The sequence below is a fragment of the Gymnodraco acuticeps genome, unplaced genomic scaffold (assembly GCF_902827175.1).
Source record: "Gymnodraco acuticeps unplaced genomic scaffold, fGymAcu1.1, whole genome shotgun sequence".
Taxonomy (NCBI): Eukaryota; Metazoa; Chordata; class Actinopteri; order Perciformes; family Bathydraconidae; genus Gymnodraco; species Gymnodraco acuticeps.
The window spans coordinates 66,658-84,755 of record NW_022991098.1 but is presented as its reverse complement, the minus strand read 5'-3'; the positions used below and the strand labels follow the sequence as shown (position 1 = coordinate 84,755).

General features: G+C 43.0%; 1 protein-coding gene across 1 annotated transcript; it reads right to left on the bottom strand.

The window, feature by feature from the left end:
- Window positions 1-15: 15 nt before the first annotated feature.
- Window positions 16-17,691, bottom strand: hcfc2 (host cell factor C2). Its single transcript, XM_034236944.1, is given in 18 exon segments — window positions 16-795; window positions 887-959; window positions 1,049-1,316; window positions 1,318-1,347; window positions 1,426-1,623; window positions 2,256-2,396; window positions 2,476-2,522; window positions 2,611-2,655; window positions 3,195-3,297; window positions 3,694-3,758; window positions 3,850-4,047; window positions 4,213-4,443; window positions 4,646-4,749; window positions 4,858-4,942; window positions 5,155-5,357; window positions 5,634-5,794; window positions 5,888-6,036; window positions 17,476-17,691. Coding segments are annotated over 18 exon segments (2,277 nt in total). The 5' UTR covers window positions 17,642-17,691; the 3' UTR covers window positions 16-785.
- Window positions 17,692-18,098: the final 407 nt, after the last annotated feature.

Sequence of the window (18,098 nt, the reverse complement as noted above, 5' to 3'; positions counted from 1 at the left end):
TGTAAATAAAACAAATAAGATAAATGCTCCTTTATGAAAGGAAGTACAATAAATAAATCCTTTTTTAGCAACCACATGAAGAGATAAAGCACTGCTCTCAATCATTTGAGGTCCGGATAACAGTTTCTCTGTTAGAGAGGCCCGTAATAATCTGGAGTGCAGACATGATGGAGGAGCACAGGGAGGAGGACAACAATAATACTTTGTGCCCACTAAACAATGAGTTGGTCAAGCCAAGGACAACAAAAGTTAACATACAACGCTCTTTCGTGAAATATGGGACATTTTGTATACCTTTAATTCAAACCAGCTACATAAGTTGTGCTCTGCTCTTTAGTTGAAGTCATCATAAAAACATTTTATATTCACGACAGACTTGCTAAATATATTTTTTAACAATCTGGGGTAATGATAACACATTAAAAGACCTTAAAAGGTCTAAAACTCAACCTGAATCATAGAACATTATCTGATTAAAAAACAACAGCAATATTACAACAAGATTTTCTTTCCGATTACACAGGCTGATGCTTTCAGAGTTGTACATCTTGTTCTTGTTTGGGTCAACATCATATTTCTTATTACTTATCAAAATAATCAATTAACAAAAATACCCAAGTGGTCAAACTTCCTATGAAAATATATTTACAGGGGAATATTTAAATATGTAAGAAAATAAATTAACAAAACTGTAGGTAATGTAAGACAACGCAGTGACGAACAATCGCCATTTTCCTGAGTGCACATATTGTCTTTCCCAAAACGGGTGTCATTGGTCCACACACTCAGCTGGAGCTGCAAGACAAAATTGAAAAAGCAAGAAATAAATTATTCAAAATAAAAAATGTAGAAAGACAAAATGAAGAATCTTGAGCTGACTGGTTACCTGTCAGCAGCATCTAGGTCAGCCTCAGCATTGCTGTCAGCTTTGGAGGCAGACCCTCGCAATTTAATAGGATCTAAAAACACAGAGACAGGTTGAATACAATTGGAAAAACATATCATTCTGGTAAGAAAATGAGCAGAAAATAAAGTCCAGCTCCTGCACCTTGGATCCAGCGGATCTGCGTGGCGGGGCCGTAGCCCTGCTCGTTCTTAGCAGCTATGCGGAAGACCACTGCCGGCCGGTTGGAGGCGGAGCAGTCGATCTGGGCGTTCTCCAGTTGGGTGGAGCTGACCGAGCAGGATGTCTTGATGCCGCGGTATATCCTGATGAAGGCCATCTGACCCGGACGCTCCGAGCTGGTGGAGCGGCTCTTCCTCACCGCCATGTACATGGAGTACTCCAGGATCCGGCCTGATGGGGAGGGGGGGGGCGTCCCACGTGATGTGGACCGAATCGTTGGCCTGTGCAAAGAAAGTGTTTTAAGGGGCAGCTCTTTCGTAGTTTATGTAGGTTGTCAGTGCGAGTCCCATATGTGTCACCTTAGTGATCCTGACAGCAGATGGCGCTCCGGGGAAACCTGGCAGGCAGGTCTTGAACTCACTGACCGGGCTGAGGTCTCCCTGGCCGAAGAAGTTGATGCCTGCAACTCTGAACCTGTAGGTCTGCCCTGGAGCCAGCTCCTGCTTCTCTCTGCTCAGGTAGTCCTGAGGCCCGGGACACTTCCTCTGGAGGGAGGGCTGATGGGAAAGCAGAGGATATACAGAAGCTGTGTGGTGAGACCCTGGGTGTCCCTGAGAAACTAAAAGTGGTCCACGTGCCCTAGAAGATTTTGATGTTGTGGAAACAAATCCTGTCAAATAGTATCTGTGTTTATTGAGCTTAAAGAGAATTGAAAAACGTTCCTGAATGTTGCAGCTGCAATCTGAGTAGGAGAATATTATACAATATGTAATCATTTAGGAAACAAGGCAGACTGGTCAAACTAAAATGTGCTACGAGAAGAATGTTAGCTTAATGATGTGAACGATCTGTCCACTAGAAGGAATGTGGCACAACATGGAAGTGAAAGCCGTGCAAGGGCTATTAACATTTCTTTATTTCATTTGTAATAAAAAAAACGTGTCCAAAGAAAAGTCTATAAATGATTGTGATAAATAATTGTCACTTCAATGTTAATCATTGTGATAACCATTTTGGCTAAAATGTTGCAGCCCTAAATAAATCGCCTGGTCTATATTGAAATTTCAAATTTCAACAGATTTTCACACATAAAAAAAGGAAATAAATATTGACTGGATAGCCCTGTCTAAAATATATATTAAATAATAGAAAAAACTGTTTTTCAGTCAGTTTTTATTATTGTATTTACCTCATTAGTGTTTGGTGGCCGGCTGCTGCTGGCTGCAGTCGTCTGGTCAATGTCTGCAGGTAAATAGTAATGGCTGGCCTCACAGAACAGCGTTTTGAACACACCAACATCAAACCACACCTCCTCTGGGGTCTGATGGACCTGGAGGAGAGAGGTTTCAGTCTGAGTTTACACTGAGCCCAGTAAGAGCTAATGATTACTGTACACAGGTAGGTCTGACCTGATGTGTATGGGAGAGATCTGATGTCTTGTCCACTGGCTGTTTCTCTGTGAAAGAAAAGGACGCCCTCAGTGAGTTTTACTTCACGACATGCTGCAGTGTGATTTGACTCCTGAGCCTGAGCAGCATCAGTACCTGGCTGCTGCTGAGCTGAGCTGCTGACCTCTGCTGATATGTCCGCTACACCACAGAGAGAGAGAGCACAACAGGTCAGCGGATCAAAAGCCAAACAACGGCAGCTTCACTAACGCTGGAGTGAGACAGACCTGTTGTTTGTCCTTTCCCTAACGCTGTGTGGGAAGGAGAACATTACTTTTGACATGTCGTGTGTTGCAGCAGGGCCCCTGACATCTACCAGGTTTTCCTCACTGTGTGTAGCATTGTATTTGTTTCCCCAGTCACACCAGAACAAGTTATCAAAGTGTGTTTGTCTGCCGCATACTCGTCCCTAACTAACGTCACAACCTCAAAACCCTTTCTACTGAGGCCATAATATGTGACAGGTTCCTAAAATGAGGTACAATAAATCACAATATATCTCCTTGCTTGCAGCATTGCAAAATTTCACAGCAGATTGAATCATACCCCCTTGCATCATGACCCATGTGGATGCAGCTTTATTACTTTAGGCATACCTATTGCCTATTTAATTATTCCGAAAAGGAAAACAATGAGTGGAAGTACAGAAATGCCTAGCATCACTGGACAACAGGACTTACTGCAGCGCTTTGTGTCACAGTCCTTCTCCGTGTCCCTGCTAGCACTGCTCTCTGCTTTGCTCTCCGAGGATTCTGCCCTAGTGTCCTTTTGTGCTGAACCAAGCTGTAATTCAGAGAGAAAAGTAAAGCAGAACATATTTTCTTTCAAAATTGGAAGAACTGCATTCAAATACCTGAGTAACAGTGCTCAATTTAATGCAGAACTCAGGCTGTTGTTTACTTGATGATCTGCAGCTGGGTTCATTCACAAGGCAGGAAATGGACTGCACTCATAAAGCGCTTTTAATCTTAGTGACTACTCAAAGACCTTTACAACACAAGCTAGCATCTCTAAAGACTCTAAATGTAAAGAAATCTAAGAGAACAGTACCGACATGTCTGTAGTTGGTCTAGTTTTTTAAAAGTTTTTAGTTGTGGATATGAACTTTTTGGGTTCCACCTCAGTTGAGGTTTCAAGCAAGCCAAGGCAACACTAAAAGGTGGATTTAAAAGTGTCTACCTGTGGTGATGTTTCATCTTCTTTATTAGCGGTTCCTCCAGTTGGAGGTTGAACAGACTGTAAATCTGAAAGGTGATTCAAAGATGTTCTTAGAAAGGTGTGCATCCTGATAAACATGCTGCAGATTTGTTTTCAGGTGGTGAAACTGCTCTGTACCCTCTGTTCCTGTAGAGAGTACCTCAGCCTTCCTGCCCAGTGCCTCTGCTCCAGTGAGATGGACGGCTTTGGCAGGTGGGGGTGTAGGCTGGATCTGAAGGATGTAGAAGTCTGCTGCCACCAGGGGGCGCCACGCCACATGAAGCATGCTGACGGTAGACTTGATGAGTAAGGGGGCCTCTGGGGCGGCTGGTCGCTCTGCAGACAGAACACAGAATATGAGATTGAGGAAGTGCATCTGCTTTCTGATGTTTTCGCAGCACTAAAGTTTGCATCACAAGGACCAAGGTGGACACTCGCGGATATGGAAAGTATGAGTACGCCTTTAGATGACTTTCTTCCCAGCTGGGTGTCAGTTCTCACCTGTCTCCAGGTACCACAGGTCCTTACAGCAGACCTGGTAGTTCCAGCTCTTGCAGTACCCGTCCCGGCCGCTCCAGATGTAGAGCCTTGACCCCACGCTGGCAGCACAGTGTCCGGCCCTGGCTCTGGGTAGGAAGGCGTACGGATCGTCACTCTGGGGTCCCTGACTGTGCAGCTGGTACTCAACATTGTCTTGTTGCTGTGAGCCAAGCTCCTGCCAGCTCATAGTGTCTGAGATAGGAAAAGCAAGCATCAGTGAGTGAATAAAACACATAGCACATAGCTTGAAGTTTCCTAAAACAGTAACGTTGAACATGCTGCTGACAAAACCTCATGTTAAAAAATGATTTAACAGCAAATGTTGACAAGAATCACCAAATGAAGATGCTCTCTAGCGTTTTACCCTGTGTGGAAATCAGAGTAATGTACTCACCTAAATTGAGTGCAGTTAAGGAGTCACTGCAGATCCATTCAGGTTCTACAGCAGTGTGCAGGTCTGACTCTGGGGCAGGAATCCAGCCACCAAAAACAAACATCCTGCAGACAGAGGGACAGTTCGTCAAAGGCTCTTTGGGCCAGCTGTTATATACAAACTAGACCTCTGCTTTAACAGAGACATGACACCAATAATGGAAAATCCCATACTTGTTTCCAATAACACTGGCAGAGTGAAGGCTTCTGGGAACTGGTGTGGAACCTCTGGTTTCAGTTGTCGACCAAACCATTGTGTCTGAAGAAAGAAGGATGATAATATTAAGGAACTACAAATATAAAAAAGAGATATTTCTCAGTACATGCACATTTGAAAATAAGCCGACAACAGTTTTTACATTTAAATCAAGGTTTAGTGGCAACTTAATGATGCGAAATATTTCAAAATGTCCTTTCTCAAACTTGCAGCTAGTCAATATTATCTGTCAAAAGAAAAGAAAAAAATCCTACCAAGGTCAAGCTGCCAGAGGTCGTCTAACCGGGATCCTTGCATCCCACCAAAGATGTAGATCTTCGGGGAGCCGAGCCCAGTGTAGGAGACCGCCGTGTGGGACTCCCGTGCTGAGGGACCCCCCCCTTTTGTCTCAGGAATGGTCCAACCTCTTACTCCTGTTAAAGACTGCAGCTCCAGCTCATAGAAGTCACCCATGTATCTAAGATGGTAAAAAGTCAGAGGCTGTATTGAACTGCATCATTGTGAATAGATTAACTTTGGGTTTCACTATTTTATGTTCATTAACTCCATTATTACATTTAAACATTGTAATTTAATATAAACAGTACCATAATATGCATAATTAGTTGCTGCCCTAATTTAAACACTTGAGAGGTAAAGCTCTTGCCAAATAAAACTCGATATCCAGGTTTGTATTCATGTCTCAAAAACAAAGCCTTTGTTTTCGTTGTTGTGTTTATTCTTTTGACTGTACCTTGGTACATTGCCATTGGCGTCTTCACTATCATTGGCCAGCCCTCCGAACAGGTAACACTTGTTCCCCACAACAGTGAGGCTGTGTCCGATCCGGGGGCAGGGGGGCAGGCCGTTCCTTGGGGCCCTGGGCTTCAGCTTCTTCCACAGCCATCGACTAGCCTGAGCCACACGGGATCAAAGTCAACATTTGAAAAGTTTCTTCACTGAAGCAACTTGGTTAGAATCCAGACTGAATATCTGTGGTGTCATTACCTGGAGTTCATAAAGGCTGTTGGTGTATTTCCCAAACTCCACCATGCCGCCAAAGACCAGAATCCGGGTCCCATCACAGACGAAGCCATGGGCAGCACATCCGGGGGGGATGTCCCCCCTCACCGCAGGCAGGAACCACTGCTTTGAGACTGGACGAATGCGCATCAAGAAGTCAGACACTTTATCATCCTGGGGAGTGCTGCATTTTTTTTGTGTTTGTTTACATAAAGATGTGACCAGCATTTTAGCCAGGCGCACTGTGTCTGCCGGCCCGGCGCGCTGTGAGGGGCGGGGCTCACACACAGCCCATGACACAGCCAGGTCAGGACACTCCGTGTGCAGCAGCGTAACAGCCAAATTAATAATATAGAGACAAGCAGGAGACAACGTGTGACTTACTCGAGGGGAATTTGAAGTTGAATGAAAGTGGTTTTAAAACCTAATAGCACATCTCCGGTGTGGGAATATTTTGGATTCAAGCCAAATCAACGAGGCGAACCTACGGACTTGAATGAGCCGGGCGGTGTGTCACATTTGTTTAAAAAAGGTAGCGACAAAAGCAGGCAATACAACCAACCTTAAACTGCACCTGAAACACAACCACCCCATTCCGTTTTCCCAGCTGGTAGAAAACAAGGCAGCTGGAGAGCCCCCACCTTCCCTACAGTTTACAATCAAAGATGCATTTGCCCGACAATGCAAACATGTTGGTGTTCCTTGCTCGAAATCTTTGAAATACAGATTTGGACATGGCCTGTTGAGGCATCTGGGTCTTTGTATGGACAGTGGACTGTACACCTGACTGTTGTTTTAAGGAGGGTTTGCTTGTGAGACAATGTGTGCTCATATTTATTTATTTATATATATTCATATATATGAGAGAGAGAGCTCTGTTTTCCAGCCCGAGTCTATTTAATTTATTGTTTTGGTTGTGTGTGATTTTAATTAATTTGTTATAATTAAATGTATTTGTTTTCTTTATTATATATCATTTATATATTTAAATATTATTTCACATTTCATTTGCAATGTTGAATGTTCAATAAAAAGTTCTGTTTGAAAGGATGTGCTTGAATTATTATTATATATTATTAGGGATGCTCCGATCGATCGGTCACCGATCGATATCGGCCGATACTCACTCTCTACCGATCGATGCTCTCTAAACATGCCGATCGCGAGAGCCGATTACATGACACTTTTCTCTGTGCGGCAAAACAAGCTCGCCAAAATGTCTTCACCGGTCTAGCAGTATTTTAAGATGTCCGAAAAAGACAGTAAAATAGCGGTATGCAACGTGTGTGAAGCAGAAATCCTGGAGCTCCGCCCGCCGGACAGGTAAACGCAGCGAAACACACACACAGGGAGAACCAGACCGCAGTTCATTTCCTCATATTCCAAACGAGAAATTACGGTAGCAAATCACCCGGTTCTTTCCGACCAGAACTATTAACGGGATACAAACCGGAGGAAGCAGGCATGGAGGGAGGTGGCAGAGACAGTGGGTGAAACTGGTAGGTTTTCGCCTGTTTGGGGAGTTTATATATATATATATTGCTCGCATAAAATCCCCGGGTTTTTTGCTTTGTATGTCGGGGGCGGGAGATTCATGTGATTGGTTGTTGGTCGCGTTGCTCGCAAAAAATCCCCAAGCTTTCAGACACGCCCAGCTCCAAGATTTTCAAGATTTTTGAAAAGCTGCTGGAGTTAGACCTAACACACTTAGCTATTTGATCTACCTCTGGAACAAGCTAAACTAGTTATTATAAATATATTTATTCTTCATTGTCGGGTCACTCATTACTGGATCAGTGAGCTGCATGAGATACTGACAGGCTGTCTGGAGAGGGAGAGAGGGGGAGAGTGGGGGGAGAGAGAGGGAGAGAGGAAAAGAGAGCACTCCGCTCATTCCTCCCGTGTTATTCTCCAAAGTGAATGTAAACTTGAATAATGTACATCATTTGAATGTAATAATTAAGTTGATTGTTGTTTGTGGAAGCTCCAGTGAATGAGCCCCATTAACTGAGTTTAAACATCACTTTAAATGGAAGATTTAAAGTGATGTTTAAATCTTACATTTAGGCCCCGCCCACTCGATCGGATCGGCGATCGGTATCGGCCGATACTGATTCCGGCGATCGGCCCCGAAATTGGCGATCGGAGCATCCCTATATATTATCATTGTGTCAGTGGTCTAAAATGGTCTTACAACAGTGCCGACAATATTATCGTTTATCGCAATAATTTCCGGGAAAATGTATCGTCCAACTAAATTATCGGTTACACGTTTACTAGTTTTATACTAGCTGATATGGTATAATGCAGTACTAATAATCTCCTCAGTGCTTTACATATCTACAAACTAAAATAAGAACAGGATAATATAATAATAATCTGTGAAAAGATAAATACTGCAACCAATACTTTTACTTTTGATACTTGAAGTGGAAAGGTCCCAGTTCACCTCCTGGGCCCTGCCGTGGTGCCCTTGAGCAAGGCACCGGACAACCGCCCCCCTCTCCCATTGGTCCCCGGGCGCTGTGCAATAGCTGCCCACTGCTCTTAGTACTAGGTTACGGTCCAATAGTAAAAAAATCAGCTCCTAAGTTCTAACCCTATCTCCTATTCCTTGACCTCTGAGTGAAACGTCACGGGGTTAAGGGATAGTGGATAGGAGAATTCAAAAGGACTTAGGAGAAGAGACTGCGGTACTTTAGAGAATCCGAATGCACTTTCACTATCCGACGTGTTTATGATGCGCCAGCGGACGTCATGAATGTGCGTCTGCTGCTGTGGGGAAACTATGGAAACTACAGTTTTCTATACAGCGGACTACAACATGGATGTTTAATAAGAACGAGGGACTACTGTAAACTCATCTAGAGACTCTGCACCGTGCTCTGATGCTGTTGCTTTATGCTTTATGAACGGAGACAACAGAGAAACATATTCTTCATGACCAAAGCTGGAATTGAAATAAAAAAGGAAAGTGACACTTATGCTCGTCACCCTCTCCCTCCGGTCCACATTAATACAAATGATCCCAATATGATTGTATGAACTATTAAAAGATCTTAAAATCAATACAAATGTATTTATTATAAACGTTAGTCCTTAACATCTATCACTGTGTATATCACCATTCAAACATCTTTTAAAAGTTGAACAACCCCACACAGCTCAGTAAAGACTGTGAAATGTTGACTTTATTTGATCATTTCAGTAAAAACTAACGTTCATATTTCTCTTTTTGATTATAATACTGATGAACGTTCAAAACAAAGCACTTTGGCAACTTACCACATACGTTTTAAAATGCTTAATAAGCACCGTAACTTTCATGATATTATTTCTCGGTCATAATCAGTTGTTTCCGTGAACGGCCGACTGTTGTGTGACGGCAAATGCTGCGGCTGCAAGGCATTGTGGGGCAGCATTTTCTCCTCTCCTTTCGTAAAGGGAGGTCCAGTGGTTCCTAAGCTAAAGGAGGTTATAAAGGAAGTTTGAAACCTCCTTTCCTATCATCTATCTAGACTCTAGAGCAGGGGTGTCAAACTCAAGGCCCGGGGGCCAAATCCGGCCCGCGACTTCATTTTCTGTGGCCCCACAAGAGCTTACAAAGAATATAATATGTTTATTATACGGTTACATGCTACTTTACAGAAGCACGTTGCCCATGAACTACATGTCCCACAATGCATCTCAAATTTGACTTTTTTCTCAGAATTTGACATTTCTTCAAAATATGCATTTGTTCTCAGAATTACATTTCTTTTTAAAGTTACTTTTTATTTCAAAATGTCACATTGTGACATTCTCACTGAAGAGACTTGCCATTATTTGCTCTAGACTTCTGCTTTCAGACGTAGTTAATTATGAAGTTATTACCCTATCCGATAATAATCCAATGCAGAGGCAATCATGTAATATAATACATTATTTTATATATTAAATATTTATATATGTATTTTTATATAGTCTTAAAGTTACAGCCGGCCCTTTGAGTGCAACCATAATGCTGATGTGGCCCGCGATGAAATTGAGATTGACACACCTGCTCTAGAGCAGAGGTCTTCAACAGGGGGTCCGCGGAGGTACTGCAGGGGGGTCGCGAAATCTTTGGTTGATTAGACAATTTTGTATATTTAAAAAAAAAAAAAAAATCCAATTTTTTTTTCTTCCCACAAATTGAAATGTCTTTAAATGCACATTAACTTGAATCCAACATATTGTAGCGAACGGAGAAATGGAGGCAGAAGACGTTATATTTTAGTCAGCAATGCATGCATTCAGCTACACACAGTAACTATCTCAAGCTAGGCGCCGGTTCACTCACAGCAGGAGACTACCCCGGACCTGTCCCACCAGGCCTCCTGTACACAAAGGGGAGGACCCGCCCCTATTGCTGCTGTGCCAATCACGAGGCCGCATGACATGTCAGGTTCCCCGTGATTGGCCGAGAGCCTATTCAGTTCCCAGTTTACTAAGGACCCAGACACAAGGACGCACGCTGCAATATTATTGAGAAGACCATACCTTTATATATATATATAAAAATTGATCGTTTTGTAACTCGACCAAAAAAATCCACAAGCACAAGCGAGATACCATCCACCTCAGAAACCACCAGTGAACATGCAAGTGGCGAGGCGGAACCTGCTGCTGATGTAGCAGCTAATAAGGGTAAGCGCAAACGAGAGAAGACCCGGAAATATGCATATGCCATCCACAGATGGTTTGAGGATTCACTGTCCCTTCTACATGTATGTTTAAAGTTAAAATCTGTGAATTAATTTAATAGCTCAGTGTTGTATGCAAGATGTATGTTTATAAATGGCAGTGGCACGGCCACCCTGTACCTTGCACATGTTTAAAAATAAAAACATGAATATATTAACCTGTGTATTATTTGAATAGCTTAGTATTGAATGTACAATAACAGAGTAGCTATGTTTATACACTGCACTAGGCCCCGTTTAATATAAAACACAATTGTATGCCATACATATAGTAGGGGGGTCCCTGCTCCAGCTCTCCATCAGTTTGGGGGTCCCTGGCCTGAAAAACGTTGAAGACCCCTGCTCTAGAGAATTGGAACAGCACTTATCATGGCTGCCACTGACGTACTTCCGGGGAAATTTCACTAGGTTAGGAAGGTTCCTAAGCTAAATGGACTATTGGACCGTAACCCTAGACTCCTGGTACTAGGATGGGTTAAATGCAGAGGACAAATTTCACTATAGGCTCGTCTCAATACCCCTCCTCGACTCCGCTCTTCCCCTCCTCCGGAACTTGACCCGGAAATTGATCAAGACACGCCATGTTGAAGGACGTCCCAATAGCTGAAATGCACACGGAGGAGTCGAGGAGGGGTGAGGGAGGAGAAGAAAGGGAGGATACACGAGAGCAGACTATGCGGAAGTGTTTTCACTACTTCACAGCTGGTCGAGCGTCACATAAATGTCTAAGTGCTCACAGCTCCGTGGGAATTTAGTGGGAATGCTGATACAGCATTCCCACTGTTATTCGACGCACAAAATTATTTATTATTCCGCCGGGTTATTTCGCGCCTCTTCTGCTCCCACATTCCACATCGCAGAAACTCCGTTCAAACATGAAACCGTTCAGCTCGGTCAGGAATCGATGGCTGTTACTCTTTTCATTCATAAGTTTCATAATTCCAGAGATATATCCCATAATTCATCAAATGTTTAACATGGAAGTCAATGGAGAAACTCTTCAGACTTGAAAAATCTTCATGCGATTTCAACTGCTAACTGTTCCTTCAGACTTTCACTCAGAAACCTCATTCCAACTTTAAAATGTTACACATCTTTCTGATATTACTCGTGTAACACAACTTTTAAATCTGATTCATACTTTTAGAGATATTAAACATTGTTCAGACCTTGGTAAAGAGGCCTTCTTCAGATTTTAGAGTGCGTGATGTCACAGTGGAGGACAGATTTAATTTTTTTTTTTAAACCTGCCATAATTCCCAAACCCTACATTCCTGAGACATCATTTTTCAAGAGAAACGTAGGAAAACATCTCGTAGCTTGAAAAATTAAAATTAAACAAAATGCCTCTTGAGTAGGGATGGGTATCGTTTGAAATGTATGGATTCCGATTCTACTTATCGATTCCGGTTCTTATCGATTCCCCGTTTCGATTCCAAAATTGTAAAATAAAGAGGTCAAACGTTTAGATAACAAAAATATCTTTATTCTTTTAAGCTTTAACTGACATTTTTACAAATAAAAAATATACATGCAATACAAATGTATTGCACAATAGCTGTGCTTTATTTTAACTCTATTCCTGTGGCAAGCTATTAACAGGCATTACACGGTGCCTTGTCTTTTTCTTTTTTAGTGTAGTGGAGCCTCACTTCAGACCGTTTACCGCGACCCATCTTTGGTGTTATGAAGTGACTGAGCTCGTGAACTGTCTACGGGAGGGCGGGGGGAGCCTCGCTGCGGGGCAACTGTGGACCTCTGTCGCCTGTCAGCGCAACTTACATGATGGCGTTTAAAAAAATTAAGGGCGGTGCCGGCCGTCAGCGTACCGCTGACGACCGGCCGTTCTGTTATTCTCCAGAACACACAGATGGCCAGTCCGCCTACCCTGTATTCCACCGGGTCACCGCAGTACAGACGGACCCAGTGGAATACAGGGTCTACCGCGTTTAGGAACCGTTAAGCAGAACCAAAATTGTGTATTTTGTATGGGTACCCGGTACTTGGCATTTTCTTATCGGTTCTCATCTGGAACCGAGTTTCGGTTCCCAACCCTACTCTTGAGGGCATGAAGTGACAAAAACGTTCAACATGTCTCCATTAAACCCCATTGTAAGTTCAGCCTCATCTTTCCCCCACCACAGCAGCCGCACACCTTTAGTTAATCTGCCAAAAAGGCCACATTATTAACCCGAAAGTACACAAAAAGTACACTTCAGATGCTCAAGTTCCTTGACATGCTTCACGCTTTGAAATTTCACCGATATCTGTTACGGTTCTTCAACAAACGTTCACATGTAACAGGTTTATCTCTCATTCAGAACAATGCAAATGCTCTCCTCTCACTGATTACTGCACATCACCATGGAAACCTTTGATCTCTGGACACGTCGTTAGCTCAAATATAAACACCTGTGTCATGGAACATGATGATGTCATAACTCCAACTGACATGCTCAGAGCAGCAGACTTCAGATAATGGTTAACACAGCTCTACATCAAATCTGATGTTACGTAATGTGGTGTTACTATGGCAACGCATCCCTCGCCATAAAACAGCAGCAGACTTCAGATAATGGTTAATGGTCCTGCCCTCAACAGCTCTACGTCAATTATGGGGTGTCATCATATGCCGTTTCCATGGAAACGCATCCCTCGCCATAAAACATGATGTCGCTGTAACTCCAATGGACACGGTCCGATCGTCCCCCAAACTTCGCTTGTATATCACCGGTCCATGGCTCAACAGCTCTACGCCAAATCTGAGATCTCACCATAGGCTGTTGCCATGGAAACGCATCCCTCGCCATAAAACACGATGTTGTCGTGATACCTATGCAAATGGTCTAAAACAGCACCAGACTTCAGATGACAGTTAATGGTCCAGCCCTCAACATGTCTATGTGCCATTAGTGAGTTTTCCTCAAAAGCTGTTGCCATGGCAACACAATGCTCACCATGAAACACGGTTTTCTCATCCCTTGCAATAAAACACGATATCGCTATAACTCCTATCAAAATTGTCAAAAAGTGCTACAACTTCACATGTGTGCAAACAGTCCAGCCGTGAAGACATCTACGGGAACGTTTTGAGATTTCTTCAAATGCCGTTGCCGTGGCAACACAATGCTCACCATGAAACACGGTTTTCTCATAACTTCAGTGAAAATGCTCCAAACAGACCAAAACTTCATAGGTTTGGTAACGATGCAGCCATTAACATATCTAAGCGTATTATGGGGTGTCATCAAATACCGTTGCCATGGCGACAGATCATTCACCATCAAGTTAGTTCAATAGTTTTGCAGTTCAAATATTCTGCTGCTTTTCCAAGCTTTTTTACTTTCTTCTCTTATCAAACATTCAAGCCCCCAGTGTTCATGTATCATTTCAATCTAAATTCTTCACTTTCTTCTTACACATTACATTTCAGCATAGCAATTCAGCGTCAGCATAAAGCATTCCCACTAGCAATTTCTTCAGGAATTGCACTCTCTAGTTTAAATAAATATTTACAAACAAATCGGCCGGTTCTAAGGGGCTATTCAGTTAAACTCGATGAGAGGGGATACAGCTGTGCACATGTCATCATTAACAGACGTTGATTAAGAGTGACGTTTGAGTGAACGAGGACGTCCCAATTAATACCTGAGGACTCCTCTATTCTCGCGTCTCCTCCTCGTGTCTCTCGCTCGCATTTTACGGAGGCGGAGCTAAGACCCAAGGAAGGGACGCGAGTGAGGGAAAGGAGGAGGTGAAATATTCAATTGAGACAAGCCTTCTGTGTGTGCTGTGAGCTCTGCATGTGTGACCATTATAGAGGGTTTCATCCCTCCGATTATATCGATTCTATCTGAGTTAACTGAATATTTTCCGTCTATGACGGATTTTTTTAAACAATGACGGAAAAATCAGAAAGCCGTCCGTCATTTTGACAGATTAGAACAAACTCAGAACAGCGCCAAAGTTCCCCCGCAGCGGGGCTCCGGTAATATGCCGTGTTATGCATGCCAAAAGGAAATGATATTGTTTCCAAACCTAACTTTGCCGAACAGATCAACTAAAGCAGGCATCCTCAAAGTCCGGACTCCGGGACCGAATCCAGACCGAACCACAACTGTCAGCGTTTTTTCCCCCCACCAACAGTCTGCGAATCAGAGGCACAGTAGGGCGGGTCTTCGCTGAATGCGGGTGGGAAAAATGCGTGTCTCGTCTCTTTCAACCTGTCTGAGTCAGAGCGAGAGTTTAAAAAATAAAAAGTCAGAGCGAGAGTTAACAGCTCATCTAGTTGCATCTGTACTGTAGCTCAGGGATGGGCAACTTTGATGGTGGTGGGGGCCACATAATTGATGCACTGGCCACCAGGGGGCCGCAGATTCACTTGGAACACACACACACAAAAATTCCATCTGTTGTATGTAATTATTAACAAATATAGGCCTACTAAGTCTGACATCTTCATTGACATTTTACAATCTTTCAGGGAACATCCTCTAATAAGCTCACTAAATAAATATCAGTTCACAGAAATGTTATTTAATTTTTACAAGTGGCATGTTTGTATTGAACAGGTTATTTAACAGTGGAATAAAACTATTTTAAACTATTGGAAAGCACGCAAAATGTATGTGTATTGAGATTAACCATTAGATGACATACACATGAAGTCATGAACACTAACCCAGACATTAGTTGTCTAACTTGAACCTAAAACACTTGTAGCCTGTCTCTGCATTCCCCTTATTCCACAATAAGGGGAATGTCAACACAGACACCTGTCAGCCCGCATTCTGCTGTTCCTCAGCGCCGCTCCCCCTCCATCCCTCTGAAATTATGAATGAAAAGCGTAGTAATCATAGATAACACGGCAGGGTCCGTGACAGTTTGTTTTCATCTGATTTCAAATAAACAAAGTCTTGGTTTTAAGAATATTAAACTTGTTTCGCCAAATTCAGATGATAAAAACAACTTTTAAGCTTGTAAAGGCATAATTACAAGCGGCAACTTAACGTCACAGCAGGCATAACAACAGCCGGTGTTTCTTGTGAGGGTTTCCCCGGGAAACAAACACAATACACACAAACGCGTCACAGATTATTTTGCGGTATTTGAAATCATGTACGCAGCTCGCGACGTAACTAGGAGTCTAGTGGACGGTATCAGTACTACAAGTACTTTTTTAAAATTAATTACATTGTTTATAAATTAATCTGAGGGCTGCATGCGGCCCCCGGGCCGCCATTTGCCCATCCCTGCTGTAGCTAGTAGCCTAGTTTCACCTACCGGGGTGGCAACTGCCGCCCTAAAAATAGGCCTTGCCACCCCAGCTGCCATCCCAGTTGGCAGCTTTGTTTTGAAAGAAAAGGTGTCGCTCATTGGATGAGAGAAAGTCTCTAATGTCCGAGTGCAAGTGAATGCAGCACAAGACCTCCCCCGGCCCTGACGCGAGCGTGGAAATATGATTAGCGCCGATTTCATTTGAAGGGGACGGCGCAAAACGAGAAGCATTCAGACCCAAGCACTGAAGGAATGAGGTATTTGCGGTCTACACTGACAGAGAAGAGACTGTGAAGTTTGGCTGTACTCAGCATTGAATCAAAACGCACTAAAGCTGTTGATCTTAATACGTTTGTGAGGCGTTTTTCTGAACAAAATGGTAATCGCCGCATTCAGCTGTAATAGACATGTCAACTTGATGCTCTGCTCACGGATGAGCATACACAACTGTTAAGATGATGACCTTACGTGTGTAAATATATGTTTTTCTTTGAGGGGGTCTGCCCCCAAAAAACTGTTTTAAGTCCTGAGAAAGTCAAATAAGACGGTGTGTATAACTACACTGCCCAGCCAACAGAAAGTAACCACTTTGATTGAACTAGGCCAGTAGGTAAGGACTTTCCACTGGATAATAACTGCAGTATAAAAGAATGCATGACTGAAGTGATGGAGACCATGTTGAAGGCAAACAAAAAGAGGAAATAACAGGTCAAATCAAGCAAATCCCCCACTCAGATTCCACAGTAACCAGAAGAACATAAATACTGGCTGGTGATTTGATTCATCAGCTTTGTGATGGAATAAAAAATGCACAGTGCATTTCCTTAGCTGTGGGTGAGTCCACTGACACCACTGACAATGCTCAGTTGCTGGTGTTTGTGAGTTTTTATGATGAGGCAAAGGGGGAGTTTGTTGAAGATGTGTTGGGCCTGACGAACCTCAGTGGACACACAAGGGGGCAAGACATTTATAAAGCAATAATGGGAATGCTGAATGAAAGAGGGTGCAGCTGCCTTTATTCATAACTGTGCAGCTCTTACTCTGCGACTCTGAGGGGTCAAGCACAGACACAATAACAATGAAAACTGCTGCATACAGATTATTTTTGTTTTTGCAACCTCGTGTTAAGAATCTTGTTGCAATTGTTTAAAAGTTTGAATGACCGTAATAAACGGACCTTTGTCTTATTGAAACATTTATTTTGGACCTTTAAGATTTGCATTTGAGTACCCCTGAACTAAAGTATTTGCTTTACGCTGTATACGTTCCCGCGAGGTGCTGTGGGCATGCATAACACGGCGCTAACAGTTCATGAGCGAGCGTTCGGGTTAACAGAACCATACAGGTTAACCCAGAGTAACGTTAGTGTAAGTAATTGATGGGGATTACTGGAGCTAACTAGTGATGATGAAGCTGCTGTCAGATGGCAGATTACAATAAGAATATCCATAGTGTCCAAATCATGCTGAAATTGTCGAGGACCTTTTAAATAAACAACAACAGCTAATGTCTGGAACAGGGCATGCTAAAAACATTAGCCTGCTAGTTAGCGTCCAGCTAACGATAGCTTACCAGTGTTGTAAACATGGAGGTCCTCCGCTATCCCTTCGTTTCCACCCCCGAACACAACTATCAGCTCCCGTATTGCAACTGCTCTGTGTCCGTGTCTAGACCGCGGTATCACTCCTGTGACTGAATGAACTTTTCTCCATTGCGGCTCCTCAGCATCAGTGTTCATTTTCCCTTGGGACCCCGAAGTTTGGCGCTGTTGACGTTTCAAAGACGTGGGCGGGGCGAAGAAAGCTCCTGGATATTCAATCGGTGAGGAAAAAGTAACGTCTCACTCTGACTTATTTACCGGGTACCAAAATCTAAAAGGCGTAAGGTGATTGCAGACTAGTTGGCTGTATGGAAGCAAACAAGAGACAGAAGTATTCGAATTGTATTAGACACCGAATTTATAGCATTGAAAATAATTACTTTGAAAATCATGTATCTGAATGTTTTTGCTCCGAATGTACCTATGTGAAATAAAAATGTAAAAATTCAAGTGAAAAAAATTCGAATGTTCAAATTCAGATCCCAAAAATTCGACGTCAAAAAATTCGGTGTATAAAATTCGATGTCAAAAATTGCGATGCAGCATCATCCGGGCTACTCAGACAGGATAAGCAATCGAGCCCTAATGCAATCAA